Raw genomic sequence first — 18467 nt, 5'->3', positions numbered from 1 at the left:
CTTCATCTGTGCCCCAGCTGCCCCCTTCATCTCTCCACACTGTGCTTTGGCATCCATTTGGTCCGTGAGGAGCCTGAGCCTATTTTCAACTTCAGATTGAGGTGATCTGTTCAATAGCTGAAAGTCCACCGCTGAGACTTTAGAGAAATGTCCCACCATTCAATAAAGCATGACCTTAGGAGGAAGAAAAGGGTTGGATTGCACCTTTCGCTTTTTTTGCAAATGTTTACAGCATTTGAGAATCTTAAGTCTTTTAAAGGATTAGTTCACTTTCAAAAAAAAATTGGCGGATAATTTACTCACCCCGATGTCATCCAAGATATCCATGTCTTTCTCTCTTCAGTCGAAAAGAAATTACGTTTTTTAGGAAAACATTCCAGGATTTTTCTACACAGAATGGACTTCAATTGCAACCAACTATTCCAATGTTTAAAGAAGGTTCAAATGTCCGTCTCAATGCAGCTTCAAAATCTCTACACGATCCCAGTCGAGAAATAAGGGTCTTAAAAAACATTTTCTAAAAAAAAAAACATATATATATATATATATGTTAGAAAATGACCGATCGTTTCGCGAGATAAGACCCTTATTTCTCGACTGGGATCGTGTAGAGACTTTGAAGCTGCATTGAGTACGACATTGAGACGGACATTTGAACCTTCTTTGAACATTGGAATAGTTGGTTGCAATTGAAGTCCATTCTGTGTAGAAAAATCCTGGAATGTTTTCCTCAAATCCTTAATTTCTTTTCGACTGAAGAAAGAAAGACATGGATATCTTGGATGACATCGGGGTGAGTAAATTATCAGAATTTTTTTTTTTGAAAGTGAACTAATCCTTTAACAAGCAGATATTGTCGAACGCTAATCTGAGATCTCTAAATGTCTTCATGCTCATGTTCAGGGGTCAGATTCATGATGTAGCCTGGACGCTAGCCGAACTTAGCCCCGCCCACAACATTTGAGGTCGGGAAGTTCGGTCTGGACTTGATCTGTTGTGGAGCAACTATGCTCGAACCAGAGCTGTTTGGATGAATCAAATTGTCAGGGCGGGCTTTATACGATAATGGACAGATGATCAACAGTAACGTAATCATCCACGTCACCAAAGAGCGCTTGGGTTGAATTCGTTTACAACAAAGATGACTGCCGCTGGAGAATTGAGATGTGTAGATTCCGCCATCGCGTCTGTTATAGAAGATATCTACATAATCGACAGCGTATAATTATAAAAGAGGAACAGAGAATCGCGATCAAGGCATTTTATCGATCGGAAAGATGAATGAAGAACATACGTCACTTACTCCGTTGCTCTGATTGGTTGTAGGTCTATCCAATTGAGTGCAGAGGCATTTTCATTCCTGGTTTGGTTGAAACACGCCCCTTAATCACAGCCCAATGGCGCAGTATCAGAATCTGAGTATGACGACGTCAGGCTACAATTATTGAGAAATTCTCAAAAAGTTCTCAAATATACTCTTAAGCCCACATATTGATAGATGCCTGCAAATTATATACCGTACAATATCCCCCCCACACCCGTGGTGTTAGCGCAATTCTGGTGTTGACGCAAGTCCCCTACTGGGAAATGGAGTCACAGCTAAAACATTTCAAAGGCTGTTTTGATTTCAACACAGCGTGATGTTAATCCATGATGCATGACGTTAATAACTGTCCTCAAGGGTGAAGGATGTCATTTTGTTTGGTGCCGCTACTGGAGAAATTACATGGTTCACCTTGAAGAACCAATTTAGGGTTTTTCTTCATTCTGCAACTAGCCTTAGATGGAGCTGTTAGTGACTGCAAGGCTCATTGGACACATTAGAGTCTTTCAGCAGCTCAGTAAACAGAAGCTGCTCGTCCATTTTGATGTTTGTTTGAGTGCTGTGTTGAGCTCTGTTCCAACCGCCTTTGACATCCACTGCCTGAAGCCATTTATTGTCAAACAGTGTTCGCTTTGTCCGCTGTAGGACCAGAATGAGATGACTCTACTGGGATCTGAAAGAGGACACTTGGAAACGGAGGCCATTTAAGATTGTTGAATCAAGATTGGGTTTAAGTGTTAGTTGGTTTGGTTCTACTTGTGGCCATGTGTTAACGCTTTCTAAATGCGAAAAGTTAGATTTAGATGGACAAAGTGGTCGTCGAGTGCAATAGTAAGGTTCTGGAAGTAAAAATCCCTCACACTTTCTCCTAAACTGAATTTATTTTTGTGTTGACTGCAATGGGCAAAATGTTCTCTTATTGCATGTTTCAGAAATGAGTCACCAATGCACTATCCTTAAGAATATCGACGGTACTAAATTCATACATGCCATAAAGTCAATGTGTTTTCAAATTTCATTAAAAAAAATAAATCGTTTGCTAGCCAATTCCTGGAAGAACACCAATCCTGAAGAGAAATCCTCCAATCAGAGAAGCTGCTGTTACCATGGAAATGACTTGCAGTGCCCAATCCCATGAAGCATTGCAAATTGCTAAATAATCAGTGTCTTTACACAATCAAATGTCATGCAATAAACTTCAAATCTATATAACATTTTCCACTCATAATCAATGACTGTAAGGGGGGGGGGGGGTAAAATTTCATGTGATTACATCATTTGCAATGCTTGATGGGATGCTTAGTTCATTGTCTCATTAAAGTCTTACACCATTTGTGTTTTTTCATATTTTTATATATACAGTACATATATATATATATAATAGCATTGCTGCTTTTTAAATAAGCAACAAGCAGAGTATCAGAGGTTTTTATTTAATCCTAAGAAGCTTTTTTTTAAGATGACATGGTTATATATTGGGCTTTGCCATAATCTCCCCAGTAAAAGATATTTTTAGTTTCAGTTTCATACAGGCTTGTGTTGCTTTAAAACAAATTCAATTTTCACAGTTACTGGAGAGACAATTAGGGTGAAAAAAAGGCCTAATGTATTTTGGCTAAAGTACCATCAGTCTGAGCCAAAATGAATAAACCAGATTCTTTTTCCAAGGTAATGCTACTAAACAGTCTTGTGGACAGTTTACATCCCCCTCAGCCAGTGTTTTCCAACTCACTACATCTCATCCGGCGACCTCACTTTCTCTATCCTTTAGTTCCTGCCAACAGTGAAGGAAGCCTCTCCCTGTCCCTGAGGAGTGCTGGGATACATCTGTTGAAGAGAGGGCATGTTTGAGCAAACCACTCTAGATGATCTAATATAGATGGCTTGAATGCTGTCTGTGTAGTTTGACAGCACACCATGCAAGGCGACGTGTGGGTTGTTCCATGCCCCTATTGCTTTTGAATGAAGTGCCTAAGTGATGTGTCAGTTCTGCCTAATTTTCTGTTTTATTCCTTGTTCCCTGCACAGCAAGTTCAAACCGCTTGGAGCTCTGTGTTTTTCTCGCTCTTAAAGGCCTTCGTTGCTTCAACAAGTCCTTTTGGCAGCGTTCAGCAGAAGCAGCAGGCAATACACGCAGTGCCTGCCAAAACACAGGATTCTACCTAATGTGGCAAATCAACAAGACTCCCCTCATAACCACCATATTCAGTGCTTTTTTTATTGATGGATATATGCAGGTGGGGTGGCTTTTTTTTTTTTTTGGTTATGGTTTATATCATGATATATATAGTTATTTTTTTGGCAGGAAATTCAACCTCAAAATGTTTTATATATTGCATAGTATTTTAGTGACTTGATAATATTTCTTAAATATTTAAATTCTTAATCATTTTAATAAAATGTATACATATTATTTCATAAAACATACATTTTACATTTATTCTACTTTTTTTTTTTTACATTTTATTATACACTGACTGGGCATCTACTATTTACATTATTCATTTATTTAATTTCATTTAAAAAATGTAATTACAATATACATTTTTTTATTTTATGAAATTTATTTATACTTGATATACATATTTAATGATATAAAAAATGATATACATATTTAAATTATTAATACTTTTTAAAAAATGCCCTGTAATTTTATTTATTTATTATTCTTTCTAAATTGTAGGTATTTTTTTTTTACACATCGGCACATTACACACATATTATTACTACAATTACAATACAATACAATTTTTTAATAATTACATTGTATGTAATAAATATATTTTATTTATTATAGTTTTAAAAATGTTTATTTATTGCCCATCTAACAGTTTTGTGTCATGCAGCGGGCAGGCAGCATATATCAGGCAGAAAACTACTCCGCAAGCTACTGAAAGAGTCCATCGGTGGAAGCTTGCAGGGTAGACTATAATGTTCGCAAAGCGATTTAAAAAATGTGTCAAGTCTTAAATCCAGGTCTCAGTTCTGCAAGGGCAAATCTCTGAAGAGCCACCTTTCTTGATACTGGAATGCCATTGCATATCCATTTTGTCATGGTCCAGACGGAGGGATGGGGAGAGTTTGCACACACCGTGTTTAGAGGAGGTCGCTGCATTCATCATTCACACGACTTGTCCTATATTCTAACCTCTAGAGGAAACTCTGCTCGATACAACCCACTTCCCTCATTTGCATTTACCTTGCATCATATATTGAAGCCGGTTTCCTCAACACTGTTCATTCTCAACTATAATGACAGGATTTTTTTTTTTTTTAAAGCCCAGGGTTTACTCAATTCTGAGTCACTTGTTTACCCGCAAGGGAAATTTATGAGGTAGATCTAAAACAGCTTTCGGTGAGGCAGCCTGCATCGAGGTGACAGTGACAGCTTGCCGATTGCTTCTTCGCTGCCTGACTTCCTATACGATTACGCTTTACTCCCAATTCAACCGATTTATTCAAATTATTGTGCATTGTAAACAATTCCTGCACTGTTTTTGTGAGTCAAAGCAATAATTCAAACCACTTTTGCTGCCAGCTTTTCCTGGTGGCCACTTCTTTGATCCACATAGCTGACATCCATCAAACCTGCAGGCATTCATTTTCCTCAATGCACTGGACTGAATGGGAGGGCTGGATCAGCAGGAAAAAGGTCAGATTTGTCAGTTGTATGCCGTAGCTTTGTTTGTTATCGGCATCTAACGTGTTGCACAAACTTTCTCAGGCTGGAAGTCATGACAGTGATAGACACCAACCGTACTGTCAACGGTTTGTACAATTGCTGCTGGGTTCGCCTTTGTGCTTGACTGTATTTGTTGGTGCTTTTGCATTGACGTTATAACACAAAAGCATTTGGGGCAAGTCTTTTCATGGCAGCAGCAGGTGCAACCACACAACCTGTACTTGCAGTCGGAGGACTCAACACTGTTTTGAGAAACCAGTTGAATGTATGCAAATCACGCAGACACATTTATTTTTTCCAGACTTGAGTTCTCGCCCGATTTGCTGTATGAAAGCTACGATGCATCCACCATAAATGATCTGCATCTCAGCTGCATTGTCATGCTGCTGCAAGCTGTGTCAGTGTGCTGTGGCAAAGATGACGTGCTTAGACTGCAGGGTACAGCCCTCCCTCCTCTCACACAGCCTGTGGTCTCTGCTGAGACCGGGAGAAATCAGTCAGAGGCATTTGTGGCACAGTTTGAGCATTTTCATATGTAGAAAAGAGGATGAAAGGCTGTGAGATCTCTTTGGATTCACTCAGCAGCCCGATTTACGCACAGACATATTTCTTTTTATTTTTTTTCATGGGAACTCGTATCCGCTGAACCATTTTATTCCCCAGGTGAGCACAGCGGGGATGATCTTTCCTGAGATCTCACCATTACCACAGTAATGAACAGCATAGAGAGCAAGTGCAGCTGAATCACCCGCTACTTGCATAATAAACACAAACTAAGTTTGCAAAATTATACGGTGTGATACTGCAGTTTTGCAAACAACAGAATAATTTAATGAAGTATCTCAGTTATGAGTCAGAATCCTCTCAAATGCATCTGTAAGAATAATTATGGATTATGGGTCCTTTTCACAGACCGATGACACCTTTCTACATTTATTTACATTATAAATCTAGCAACGTTTTTTTTTTTACATACATATTACATTTTTTTGAAGAAGAAAAAAGTACATTTGTAAGACAATACTTTGTGACCTTGGCATTACATAAAATAAAATAAAAACAAGTTAACGAGTGTTTCTAACACAGATGCTGAGGGAGCAACGGTAAAAATTCAGCATCTTTTTTTGTTCTGACCACTGCAATCGAGCTCTGGATTACTATTTTCCCACGTTTGGTAAGAGATAGAAACACTATTATGGATTTTATCTTTTGCTATTGTATCAAATGTGAACAAATAAACCATACATGTTTTCAATTCACCACTATAGAAGTCTGCTCAACTGTGACGACTTCTGCTGAGAACCCTGGAAACGTGAATAACGTCCATTATATAACAAGTTGTTCTAACTCTCTCTGCTTTATAGACTCTATGTGGATAGAACATGATCTAAAGATTGTCTTTGACTTTTGAGCTCATTGGTTTGGATCTTTTCACGCCTGGCTCGTTTGGAGCGTTTGTTTGGAACCTGGTGTGTTTTCTCCCTTAGTTCGTTCGATTAGACATTAACACGGCAATTGCGTTCATATCCACACCAAAACAATCGCTCCAAGATCACCTGATAAAGGTGATCTTGGCCCGATTGAAAACAAACTCTGGAGCGGTTCGGTTCCCTGTTTCGGAACAAAGCAAACAGTCCACAGGTCTGAAAATGTCCTTAAAGCCAATTGTAAATTTGGTGTGAAAGTATGATTTGTTGTTATTCTTAAAGCCAATTGACTGACTCAGACGAAGGACTCCGAAACACAGGGGTTGATCAGGGAGCTGTTCGTATTTGTATTTGCAGGTTTTGGATGCAATGAGTAAATACTCAACAGTAGCTTTCCTATAGAGATTTAATGAAATTTAATAAATTCAGAAACACTTAATCATTTACTGATAAACAATAAAATGGGACACTAATGCTGCCGAATCGTGCAGAAATCACACCACATGCATACGCTTGGTGGTTACGTTACAATGCAAGCCAAGGATACTCTAGCTAGCACCACATCTATTGTGTAAGAACACCCTTTTTAGTAGGAGAAGATTTCATGTTAATGGGTGTTTTTTTTATTAATTCAGATATCTTGAGTTGACATCAGAAACAACTTGTAGTTATGTCTAGCAAACAGACATGTTTTGTTCTTGCAAGTTATTCATGGCGATGGCCAAATGACTCACATGTGGCCACTACGCTTATTATTCATGTTTGTTATATGTGGTTGAGTTGGTTTGATTGGACCCTGTTAAAGAAGGAGTGCAGATGACACATTTGCTGTCCTCTTCAGATGTGATTTACACACGAGTCATAAAGAGGGATGACAGAACCAGCCTTGTCCACCCAGGCTGTTTATTACTTCGGATCCTGCTGCCTTGCAGAATTATGACACCAGCGCGTACAAGGTTAGGCCAAAGTGTCCTTGATTGTGTACCCTTCGGGCTGATGAGTGCTGTACTTGGATTATTTGGCAAACTATTTCCTCATGGCATCATATTGCCGTGTGAGTCAGTGGTTCTGCATTTTGTGTCATCTGAGTGATGGAGGTGTTTTTCAGGAATGAAAAGATGTTCTCCATCTGATGATCCTGTGCAAGTTTCTTGGTTTTCACTGGAGGTTCATCAATAATGACTTCAGACTGCTATACTTGGAATGCATTTGTTCTCAGGGTTTGAAGGGATGCGTGAAGTATCTTGAGCACGCCTGCCGCATTTCATAATTTATGCACCCTTGATTATCTCCTTCACTCTCATCAGTGCCAGCAGTTAGAACGTATCTTTAGCTCATAAGCAGGTGGTGGTTTAATGAACCTTTGAGGAAGTTTATTGAACGTACATTGGAGCTCAACAGTAGGGTTTCTGAAGCAAAATCTCTTGCGAAAGCTTCTTTGTAATAACAGCTAAACTTTAGAAGATAGATGTTATGTACTTCCACAAAAGTCTTTGTATTTGTTTGCTTGCCAATTTTCCAGTCAGAGAGGTTGCTGTCGCGGTTGGAATTGAAATCAAAAGCTTTGCAAATTAGGTTTGTGGTGAGTTTTTGCAGGGTAGCGTGGACTGGCTAGATAACATTATCTGATTGAGGGGAAGAGTAGTTCATTCATTCTTTCTTAAAGGGACAGAACATCCAAAAATCATATAAAGAGAGTGGATATGGACCAACAACAGCCATGGTTAGTGGTCACCGTTCACTTTCATGGTAAATAGCATCGTGAACATTCTGTTTTTGTTCCAAGCCAGAAAGGTCTGGAATGACACGAGGATAAGTTAATGATTTGGAGATTTACATAGTTTTGTTCTTATTTTCAAATATATTTGGCTTTGTCTAAATATAAATATAAATAATTCAGAGTTGTTGGATTGGTGTCTTTCTGAAATGCATGTGAAGAAAATGAAAAATTATTCTATAATTAAATGACAGACATCCATTTTCTTTTGAATATGCAGCTCAAATGCAAAGATAAGTCAAGCCAGAGTGAAATAAGTTTTAGTCTTGCAATCGGCCTTCAATGAACCTCTTCCCCCTGCTGTGTGGAATCCTGGGGAAATGTCATGCCAGACTTCCTCTCGCCCGCTCAGACTGATATAAACGTGGGCCGCCTCTGACCTCCAGTGCTCTGTGCTCTCCATGCAGCTAAAGCCAGCACACTCAGTCCTTTGTTCAGACATTTTGAGTGTGTGCTAACTAGATTTGCTGCAAAAATGATTCAGTTGCAGGCTCTGTGCCGAAACACTTTTTTTTTTTTTTTAAAGAAGTTGTTAGTTCTCTGAATACACTTTTTAAAGGTGGAGGTAAATGGCACATACAAAAAATATGGTCTATAATCATCCAGTAACCATTTGCGTTTTACTCCTGAAGTGCACCGGCTGGTTATGTTGCTTTAACTTGATGCATTAAAGACTGCTCTCATCTATCAGGTATGCATACTGAAACCAGGCGGTTTGGATGCTGGGAAGGGCATTTAGATACTTGTAGAGCACAGGCAGCATTTCCCAGAAGTAATGAGCTTTATAAAGAAAGTAATTGTATTCTCTGCTCCTCGTCCTGGATATAATTGGGCACTATTTCAATGCTCACATGTATTTGAGTCTAATAGCTGTCAGATAATACCGCCGAACATATTGTGTATTTTTTCGAACATATTCACTTTTTAAATGTTAGTGAACTGGGTCGTTAAAATATAGCGTGAGAAATGGAGTCCAACAGCATTTCATAGTCATATTGTTCATTTTCAATGAATCACCTCTATCAAACCAACGTGGTGCTGGAATGTCAGATGAATATGTATTTCAGGATAATCTTGTTTATAAAATATGTGGCCTGGACTCATTGGTGCTTATTTCCATCTGGAACAATAAGAGCATGAGTTAGTGGTGTTTCTTGAGGCTAGCATCAAGTATTGCTCACACACTTTAACATTAGAGTCAAATCCCTAACCTTACGTATTAAACTTCATTGTGTAATGGGCCTGTTATGTCCATAGATTAAAGAGCCCCAAAATAACATTTATTATTTGAATTTCGTAATAAAATCGACATATTTTAAAATTTACTTCATATTAATAGTAACAAAGCACCAAGATTTTCGTGATTATTGGATGGCTCGCTACAAATGTTTAGTGACGTTTTGTTCATGCTGAGCATCAACAGAAAACCGCACAGACTAAAAGATTTTAGATTTAAGAAACCATGTTACCGATTAAAATCAAGATATTAAGATTGTCAAACCAGGGCTAGTGTCCACACAGCTGACATGTTTAACTGTTGTAGCTTATCCACGTTTTGCATGAAAGAGACACTAAACACAGTCAAAACGTGCCATTGGAGAAGCACTAATTAAACATCTGTTTCAGGCACTGATTTCTGCCCTCCGAAACCATTTTGTCTCGAAACCAAAGATTTTTAGTAGCCGAAATTTCGGTGCATCCCTAATTATTATTATTATTTTTGCCACATTGAAATATGAATTGCAATATGATATTTTTTTTTCCCCAAATTGTGCAGCCCTATATTATATATTAATATATGAATATTATTCCGATGAGCTCTGGCTCTGGTGTATTGTAAAGGGGCTGGTGCATTTTGCCTGTTCTTAGTCTGCCTCCAGGCGAGCAAACATGGCCCGTCGTCCCAGTTCTGCCACGTCCACTGCAGCAGAGACCCACTTTCCCTGACACAGACCTCTCTGGAAACTCACTGTTTATTTATTAATTTCTGCTCTTTTTTTTTTTTTTTTTTTGCCTGTAACTATAAAAGCCACCGTTCTCTGTACCTTTCTTACAATTTGAAACTTCCAGTCTAGATCAAAACCATGCATGAAAAGATTGTATTATAGTAATATAGGTTATTTCAGTCATTAAAAGTTTTTTTTTTAAATCAGATATCAGCATTTAGAAAGCTACATAGAAGTTGAAGATATTAAGTCAATGTTGAATCAAATTGAAATCATTCTCATTGTTAAGGTCTTAATGGAGCTCATTTCCATTCTAACACTCCGGTATACTGAAGATAGGACCCCAGTGGCAAAGAAAAGTGCACTTTCAATCTTATGTCTGAGTTGCCCAATGATTTTTATTTTGGGTGATCATCCAGTGAAGGATTCTGTGTAGTGTCAGTAGTATTTACATTTATGCATTTGGCTGACGCTTTTATCAAAAGTGACTTGCATTGCATTTCAAGTTACACATTCTTATCAGTTCTTGCTTTCCCTGGGAAACGAACCCATGACCTTGTCGTTGCAAGCGCCAACGCTCTACTGTTTGAGCTACAGGAAAACAAAATGGATGCGTATCATTACATTGGGTCTGTGCATTCGTCTTACATTTATGCATTTGGCAGACGCTTTTATCCAAAGCGACTTCCATTGCATTTCAAGTCACACATTTACATTCTTAACAGTTCTTGCTTTCCCTGGGAATCAAACCCATCACCTTGGCGTTGCAAGTGCCAACTCTCTACTGTTTGAGATACAGGAAAGCCATCACAATAGTATCACAATTACTGCTATCTGAGTTGTGGTATCTCTCTTAGGAAGGCTTTGGAAGTGGTTCAGAGGAATTACTTTTGGTTAGAGGTTGCCAGATTAATGGGCAATAAATGACATGATGTGTTGCGCTGTGGTTTTCTTACAGAGGGAGATGAAGGAGCAGCTGGTGACTCTACAGGACAGCGAGAAGGGTCATACAGAGGCTTTGCAGCTACTGCAGAGGCAGCTCACCGAAACCAAGGTAAACTTCAGCACATGCCGTTTATCAGTGTATATTATTCTGAAGAGAAAAAAAACTGATTTAGCCTTCTGCTCCATAGAACAGTTTTCCCTTGGACGTTCATCAAAGGGGCAACCCAAGCCATATAACGATTAAAGTGAATGCTGTTTGCTAGGGCTGGGTAAAAAATAATCTATTTCAATCGATTCACATTTTTACAAACCGATATCGATTCCTAAATCCCAAGAATCGATTTGGCTAGTCATCCTGTTTTCAGTTGATGAATGAATGGAACACTGTAACGCGCATTCCATCCAATAAATCACAGTAAACTTTGTGCTTTGTTATTATTGATATGAAACAAAGTCTGAGATTTCAAATTACATACATTTTCTTATGAAATTCAAAAACATAAATACCGTTTTGGCGCTGTGGCGTGAGATCGCTCTGGCTCAGCTCAAGAGAAACAGCAGCACATGATCCTCTGGCCTTAATAACACCAGTTACAGCGCGAAATAATCATGAATGAGCATCTGAAAGTGTGTTAAAAGATAGAATACAACTTACCGAAATCCGTATCATGTCACGTGGAATCGCTCAATCAGTGTTTCAACCGTGGAAATGTCATGTATCATCACATTTACCTCAGAAAAACCATATCCAGTGACCATAAACTCATTAGTCAGCTAGAAAAATTTACTCTAGAGAGGAGCATTTTGCTAAATATATGCACCATATTACATATTTATTATAATTTATAATGTTCTTCAATATTTAGCCTAATGCATGTTTGAATAAATCTGGCAAGTTTTTGTGACAGCCACTATTTAAATGTTTATATTTCATATAACTTTTATTATTATAAAAATAACAATTTAAGTGTTTGTACACAAATCAGTTAATTTTTACCTTCAATATTATAGTAGGCTAATGATCGGCTACAACTGACTCCCATAGTTTACAGCATTAGTTAAAGGGTGGGTGAAATGCTATTTCATGCATACTGAATTTTTTACACTGGTAAAGAGTTGGATTCCCATGCTAAACATGGACAAAGTTTCAAAAACTAAGTTGTACGTTTGAAGGAGTATTTTTGTTCCAAAAATACTCCTTCCGGTTTGTCACAAGTTTCGGAAAGTTTTTTTCGAGTATGGCTCTGTCTTACGTAAGATAGAGCGGAATTTCCTTATATGGGTCCTAAGGGCACTTCTCCGGTAAGATCGCGGGCGCGCGCGCACTCGTAAAACAGAGCAAGAGAGTGAAAGCAGTTCGCCATCAAAGCGCCCTGCCCGGCTTTTGGGAAGTCAATGTCACCAAAGAAGTGTGTTTTTGGTTGCCAGGGCAAGACAACCCTGCACAGATTCCCAAAGAACCCAGCGTTAAGGAACCCGTGGATGGAGTTTGTTTTCCTGAGCATAAACGGAGTTGTGTAGACTGTTGTTCCCTGCATTTCGACGATGATTGTTTTATAAACAAAGATCGACGGATTTGCAGATCGTCTAATGCTTAAGGATCGAGCAGTCACAATGATAAAGGTTCGCGGTCGTGCGTTGGAACGGTGAGTAAAACTGTTGAACAAATGTCTCTGTGTGTTGTTAGCTAGGCGGGTAAGCACATCTTTAGCTTCGCCCACACGGCCCGCCCCCAGCCGCTCGTTTTTTTCCGGAAAGACTCGGTACAGCCAATCTTTCAATTAAAAATATAATAAAACAAAAGACTTTTTGGAGATATGAAGGATGCAATATTACTCTATAGGTACTCAAGATTAACAGGAGATTGAGTGAAAATGAGCATTTCACCCACCCTTTAAGAGATTTGTAATGAACATGTATTGTACCTGATTTCCAAAAGAATCAATACTGAATCGAATTGAATTGAAATCTAATAATTTTTTTTTTCAATTTGTGTCAATACCCAGCCCTAGTGTTTGCTGCTGTCATTTTGAATGCTCCTCCACTCCCTTGTAATCAGATTCACATTATGATTTGCAATAGAAATAGAAGTGTTTACTACTAAATGTTTTAAGCCCAGAGGATCAATTCTAGATTGATGGACCAACAGTGATTTATATTTATATTTATCCACATATTTGGCAGATTGATTAAAATCACTGTGATAAAATCACCACCACATTGACATTTCACCTCTGATGGGACTCTATTAAACCACATCTGGAATCAGGCCGCATAAAAATAGAAATGTAGCTGACAAACCGCTCATACTTCCCACCATTACGGATTCATCTCACTCTCTCTCTCTCTCTCTATATTCTGTTGACATTGAATTCCCAACTAGCAAATTGGTTTATTGAACAGGTCTTTAATCTCGACACCTTGTTTTAATCAACGGAGAGAGACTCCACAGTCAATAATGCAACTTTGTCCGTCTCCTTGCGCCCACTGTTTCTTCGCCCACTTTTTTTAATTATCCGTCTGTTTGGGATTGGGGACTAATGCAGAGAAAGAGCTTTGTGACACTGTGTGGATCTCTGGTGTCGGTCTTATTGTTTGGCAGTTAATCTTTAGCCTACACACAGTGTCTGCAACACTGGTGTGTTTGTGTGTGTGTGTGTGTGTGTGGTATGAAGTATATATTTTTTTGTAATGTTTTTGTTTTATTTATGGATTTTTTTTATTTTAGTTACCTGTATTTATTCATCTTTAATCTGTCTGTCTGTATTTTATATATACTGTATACTTTATTTTGACATATTTAATTATCTATATATTTTATTTATCTGTTTTATTTATTTATTTTAGGGCTGTCAGTTAAACGCGTTATTAATGCAAACCCATTTTAACAGCGTCGATTTTTTTATCGCGAGATTAACGCCTAGCAAACTTTGTAGTTTTTTTTCACATGCTTTTGCAACAACTAGTAACGTGAGTAAAACTACAACACCACACTGGATCTAGCTAGACCGGAAACAAAACAACAGGCACGCCGCACACACGTTTGGGCTTGCGAGCCGGCCAAAGAGTGGACGAGAAGCCGCGTCTAGGACAACTTGTATCGCACATCGGACGCGCACTTTCTCAGTTTATGGCCAGCAATAAAAACGCCGAATGGCGCAGCTGGTGTGTGTACACTCATAGAGAATAATGTGTTCGAAATTTAAATACGAGGCACTGCGCTTCGCTTCTCGTCCAGTGTGCGACCCCCTTTAACGTTACGTTTTGAGTGGATGAATGATGAGCGCGAGACGCCGAAATGGATGCCAATAAGATTCTGAATGGAAAGTTTACTTTTAAAAAGTTGCCAAATTCAATCCAAAGTGTTTTGTCATTGTGAACTGAGCTATCATCGCAGCACGTCCAGTCTGAAATACCACTTGATGGCCAAGCACACACAGCTGATGCGAATTCTCCGCCCCCTCATTAATATCAGGACCTCGTCAGTATTTCTTTCACCCTTTTATTGATGGACAGTGTTACATTGTGTGAGAGATCATTTGCTCCAAGTGAGAATGTTAGTGTGAAATTGAACACTACAGTATATGCCAGTGTTGTTTTCAAAAAAAAAAAAAACATTTGCACAACAAAGCAAGCCAATCCACTTTTCCATGTTGATAAGAGCATTAAAATGAGAAAAATAATGGGACAAAAAGAAATCAAGAGACATTTAGAATAGATAAAAAGTTGCGATTAATTGCGATTAGTCGCGAGTTAACTATGACATTAATGCGATTAATCGTGATTAAATATTTTAATCGTTTGACAGCACTCATTTATTTATTTGTAAAATATTTTATTTTCTTAATCTATACATTTTATTCATTTATTTTTTAAATTGAGATTAGAGGTAAAATATCATTTGAATCATTTGAATCTATAAGGGAAAGCCATCTCTTTGGGAAGCCAAACATCACCATGATTTTGAGGCAGAGGAGGACAAAAAGTGCCATCATTGCAGCCTGCGAATATGCTTCAGTTATTGTGTGCGAGAGAGATCTCAGGACAGGTGGGAGCATATTGTGTTTAAATATTGGCTTTAACGAGGAGCAGTGGGTCTGAAATTTTAGGATGAGCAAGCCAACCTTTGATATGTTATGTCAACGTGTGTCCACATTCCTCGGGCCATGCCGTCCCTTTGCAGATGCGCGTCGGGGTTTCTCTCGTCATTAAACCGCGGATTAATGCCTCAGAAAATCCGACCTGCCTGTTTACATGACAGTCACATTGGCACATATCTGATTTATTTCCACATATGAACGAGAGCTGATATGAATCAGATCTCGAAATACTGTATCCGAATGCATGCGTTTTTTTTTTCTGTTAACAAGGTCAGAGAACACATCTGATCTGTGTCACATATGCAGTCAAACCTCTAACCCTAAAAGTTAAACTTGAGCATGTAGCTTATGTCAGTGATACCGCTAGTTCATGTTTACCTTGTTGTTTTTTTTACTTGTCGCCACCTCCCCGCTAGCATGCTCTAGATTTATCTCGGTGGCAGACTTGCTGACAGACGCCTCTCATCTGAAGTGCCGATGTTGAATCTGAATGGAAGACCCCAAAAATCAGAATTGGGTCACATTTCACTGACAGTGTAAACGAGTCCTTATATTGCAAAGTTACAATGGATTGCAGACCCTGTTACATGTTGAATTTTCCGTTTAGTCTCTTAAGTCAAGTTAAACTCAGACTTGTATCCCTGTGATTGCATTTTCTGGAAGCAAACCATGTTTTCGTCTCATTGATTTTACAGATTGCATATTTATCTTGAAAGTATCTTTCAGTTCTTTCCCAGGAAAATGTAGATATAACATTGACAAGCCAGTGGTATCCTGTGTGGATTCATTTATGCAGCGATTTAAGATGCTTACGAAGAGCCAGACACTTGACATTGACATTCAGGACCATCATTGCAAAATGCCTCCTGCATCCCAGACTTTCCTGTAGAGATAAGAGGACGGAAGGTTATTTTACATTCGCTGTCTCAAGAGAGCTGTCACAGCACAACCTTTAGAGAAGTAGATTTATGGAGTAAACCATAAATAAAGTGGGCTCATTGCTTCCAAACGATAATAAAGTGGGCCAACTCTTAACTCTTAAAAACCTGGCTAATTCAATTCTTTGTTAAACTTTTGATCTTGTAAAGTAACTTTATCATATCACTAGAACTAAATATAACTTATCTATTATCATTGCTCATACACTACTGTAGATTTTTTTAATGTATTTGAAAAAAGTGTCCTATGCTCGCCAAGGCTGCATTTATTTGATCAGAATTTTCAGTAGGAATTATCAGTGTTGAAAACAGTTTTGAAAACACAATATTTTTGTGGAAACCAAAAGAACAACATTAATTAGATTTTTTTTTGTAACTTTATTAATGCCTTTACTGTCACTTTTGGTCAATTTAATGCATCCTTGCTGAATAGAAGTATACATTTTTTTCAGAAAAATATCTTACTGACCCTAAACTTTTGAGCGGTCAAACCTCTAACCCTAAAACTTAAACTTGAGCATGTAGCTTATGTCAGTGATACCGCTAGTTCATGTTTACCTTGTTGTTGTTTTTTTTACTTGTCGCCACCTCCCCGCTAGCATGCTCTAGATTTATCTCGGCGGCAGACTTGCTGACAGACGCCTCTCGTCTGAAGTGCCGATGTTGAATCCGAATGGAAGACCCCAAGGAAACATGTGTCTGATTAGCAGATGTCGAAGCGAGCAGGCTGCTTGGAGGCCGAGTCATGCTAGGCTCATAGGAGGTGTTTACTGGCTTTAAATAGACCCAATGTGAGACAGCGCAGCCCATGGGGAGAATGGTTTCAAGAGACCAACACCACCTCAGCATCACTGAGTCCAACTCATCCATCATGCGACGCCAGGTGGGCTGACTCAGCCGATGCAAATAACACCAGAGCAAGACGTGATCTTAATAGGATTTCATCTTCCCAGTGGCAAGGAAATCACATTTCCCTTTGGAAAGACAGAAGTGGAACAAGTCCTTTATTGTATTTGTTAGTAGGAGTAATCTTGTAATCGGTGAAGTCTATTTTTCCAGTTCTTATTATAGGCGAAGAAAGAAATGGAAATATAATACGTTTCTGAGCTTGCCTTGTTTGTATGGACGGCCATCAGTGGAACGGCTACTATCCTGCCTCGATTCGACCTTGAGGTTTCAGATCTTTGATCTGTCGACTGAACCTGATGTTCTTTACGCTTTATAGAAGATGACCGGCTTCCTCAAACATCTCGTTTTATCTCTCTTTGACTTTTTTTTTTTTTTTTTTTTTTACGGTCAATGACGAGGTTTGTTAGCTAGTTTCGCAATTCTCTTTTACGTTCTGCATCATCCCCTCCGCTTTTATCTCGTTGCTCGTCTGCATGTGTAATGATGTAAGCTGTCCTACAGTAACCCAGAAGACTGAGGAAGGAGCAACCTATTGCCATTTCCAGTGACTATTAGACCGTGTCCCTGTCGTCCCTGACCGTGTCTCTAGTGATGCATTCATGTGAGGCAGTTTCCACTTGCTTCATAGTCCATTGCATCTCACTGAGGCTCTGCAGAAATAATAATAATGATTATTATACATATAAAAAATAGTACCGGTATAATTATTATAATATGCCCCAACACCTGTGAAGAGATGACTCTCCTGCAAGGATTTCAGATAACCCAAACTCTGAATCAATGCACCTATGCCAATTCTTCCATATATTGTAATTATCATGTCTACAACTCGTAAAAAATACTTAAGTGAGCTCATTGTTTCTGCCTTAAATTCATACATTGTTAGCTAACTGCATGATTTGTATATGTACATTGCTGAAATACATTACTTGGACACAGTCACCTCAGATAAGAAATCACTCTAAATTGTAATGTAGTCTGTCAAGCTGCTTTGAAACTATATGTATTGTGAAAGTTGCTATACAAATAAATGTGAATTGAATGAGAATATTATATATTATATTCATGTATGTATAATTTATAAAATAATATATAATATGTACATTTTATTTTTGTGTACATTATAAAAAAATATTTAATATGAATTTAGAGACATTTAGGGCCCTATCTTGCACCCAGCGCAACTGACTTTGTACACCGACGCATGTATCATTCCTATTTTGCACCCGCGCAAAGTGGACTTTTCCCTCCACAGACGCACGTCGGTAAACTAGGGAATGAACTTGCGCTCCCTGGACGGTTCAGCGCAAAGAGGAGGCATGTTCCGGCGCAAACGTTCCTTCATGCTATTTTGCAGGTTTAGAAAACAATTGCGCCACTAACCAGGAAAAAATAGTTTAAAGTCAGTGGCGCGTTGCG

General features: G+C 38.5%; 1 protein-coding gene across 4 annotated transcripts in view; it reads left to right on the top strand.

The window, feature by feature from the left end:
* trim62.1 (tripartite motif containing 62, tandem duplicate 1) overlaps positions 1-18467 on the top strand; it is a 44990-nt gene that overhangs the window by 14971 nt on the left and 11552 nt on the right. For 3 of the 4 annotated variants that reach the window (XM_081357253.1, XM_081357251.1, XM_081357252.1), the window contains one exon: positions 11115-11210. The exons of the other annotated variant lie outside the window; for it this stretch is intronic. In XM_081357253.1, the coding sequence (XP_081213379.1) occupies positions 11115-11210 (96 nt within the window). The remainder of the gene's footprint in view (positions 1-11114; positions 11211-18467) is intronic. 4 annotated transcript variants of the gene reach the window in all.

The sequence above is a fragment of the Scardinius erythrophthalmus genome, assembly GCF_964197995.2.
Source record: "Scardinius erythrophthalmus genome assembly, chromosome: 25".
Taxonomy (NCBI): Eukaryota; Metazoa; Chordata; class Actinopteri; order Cypriniformes; family Leuciscidae; genus Scardinius; species Scardinius erythrophthalmus.
This window is presented reverse-complemented; position numbering and strand designations above follow the sequence as displayed.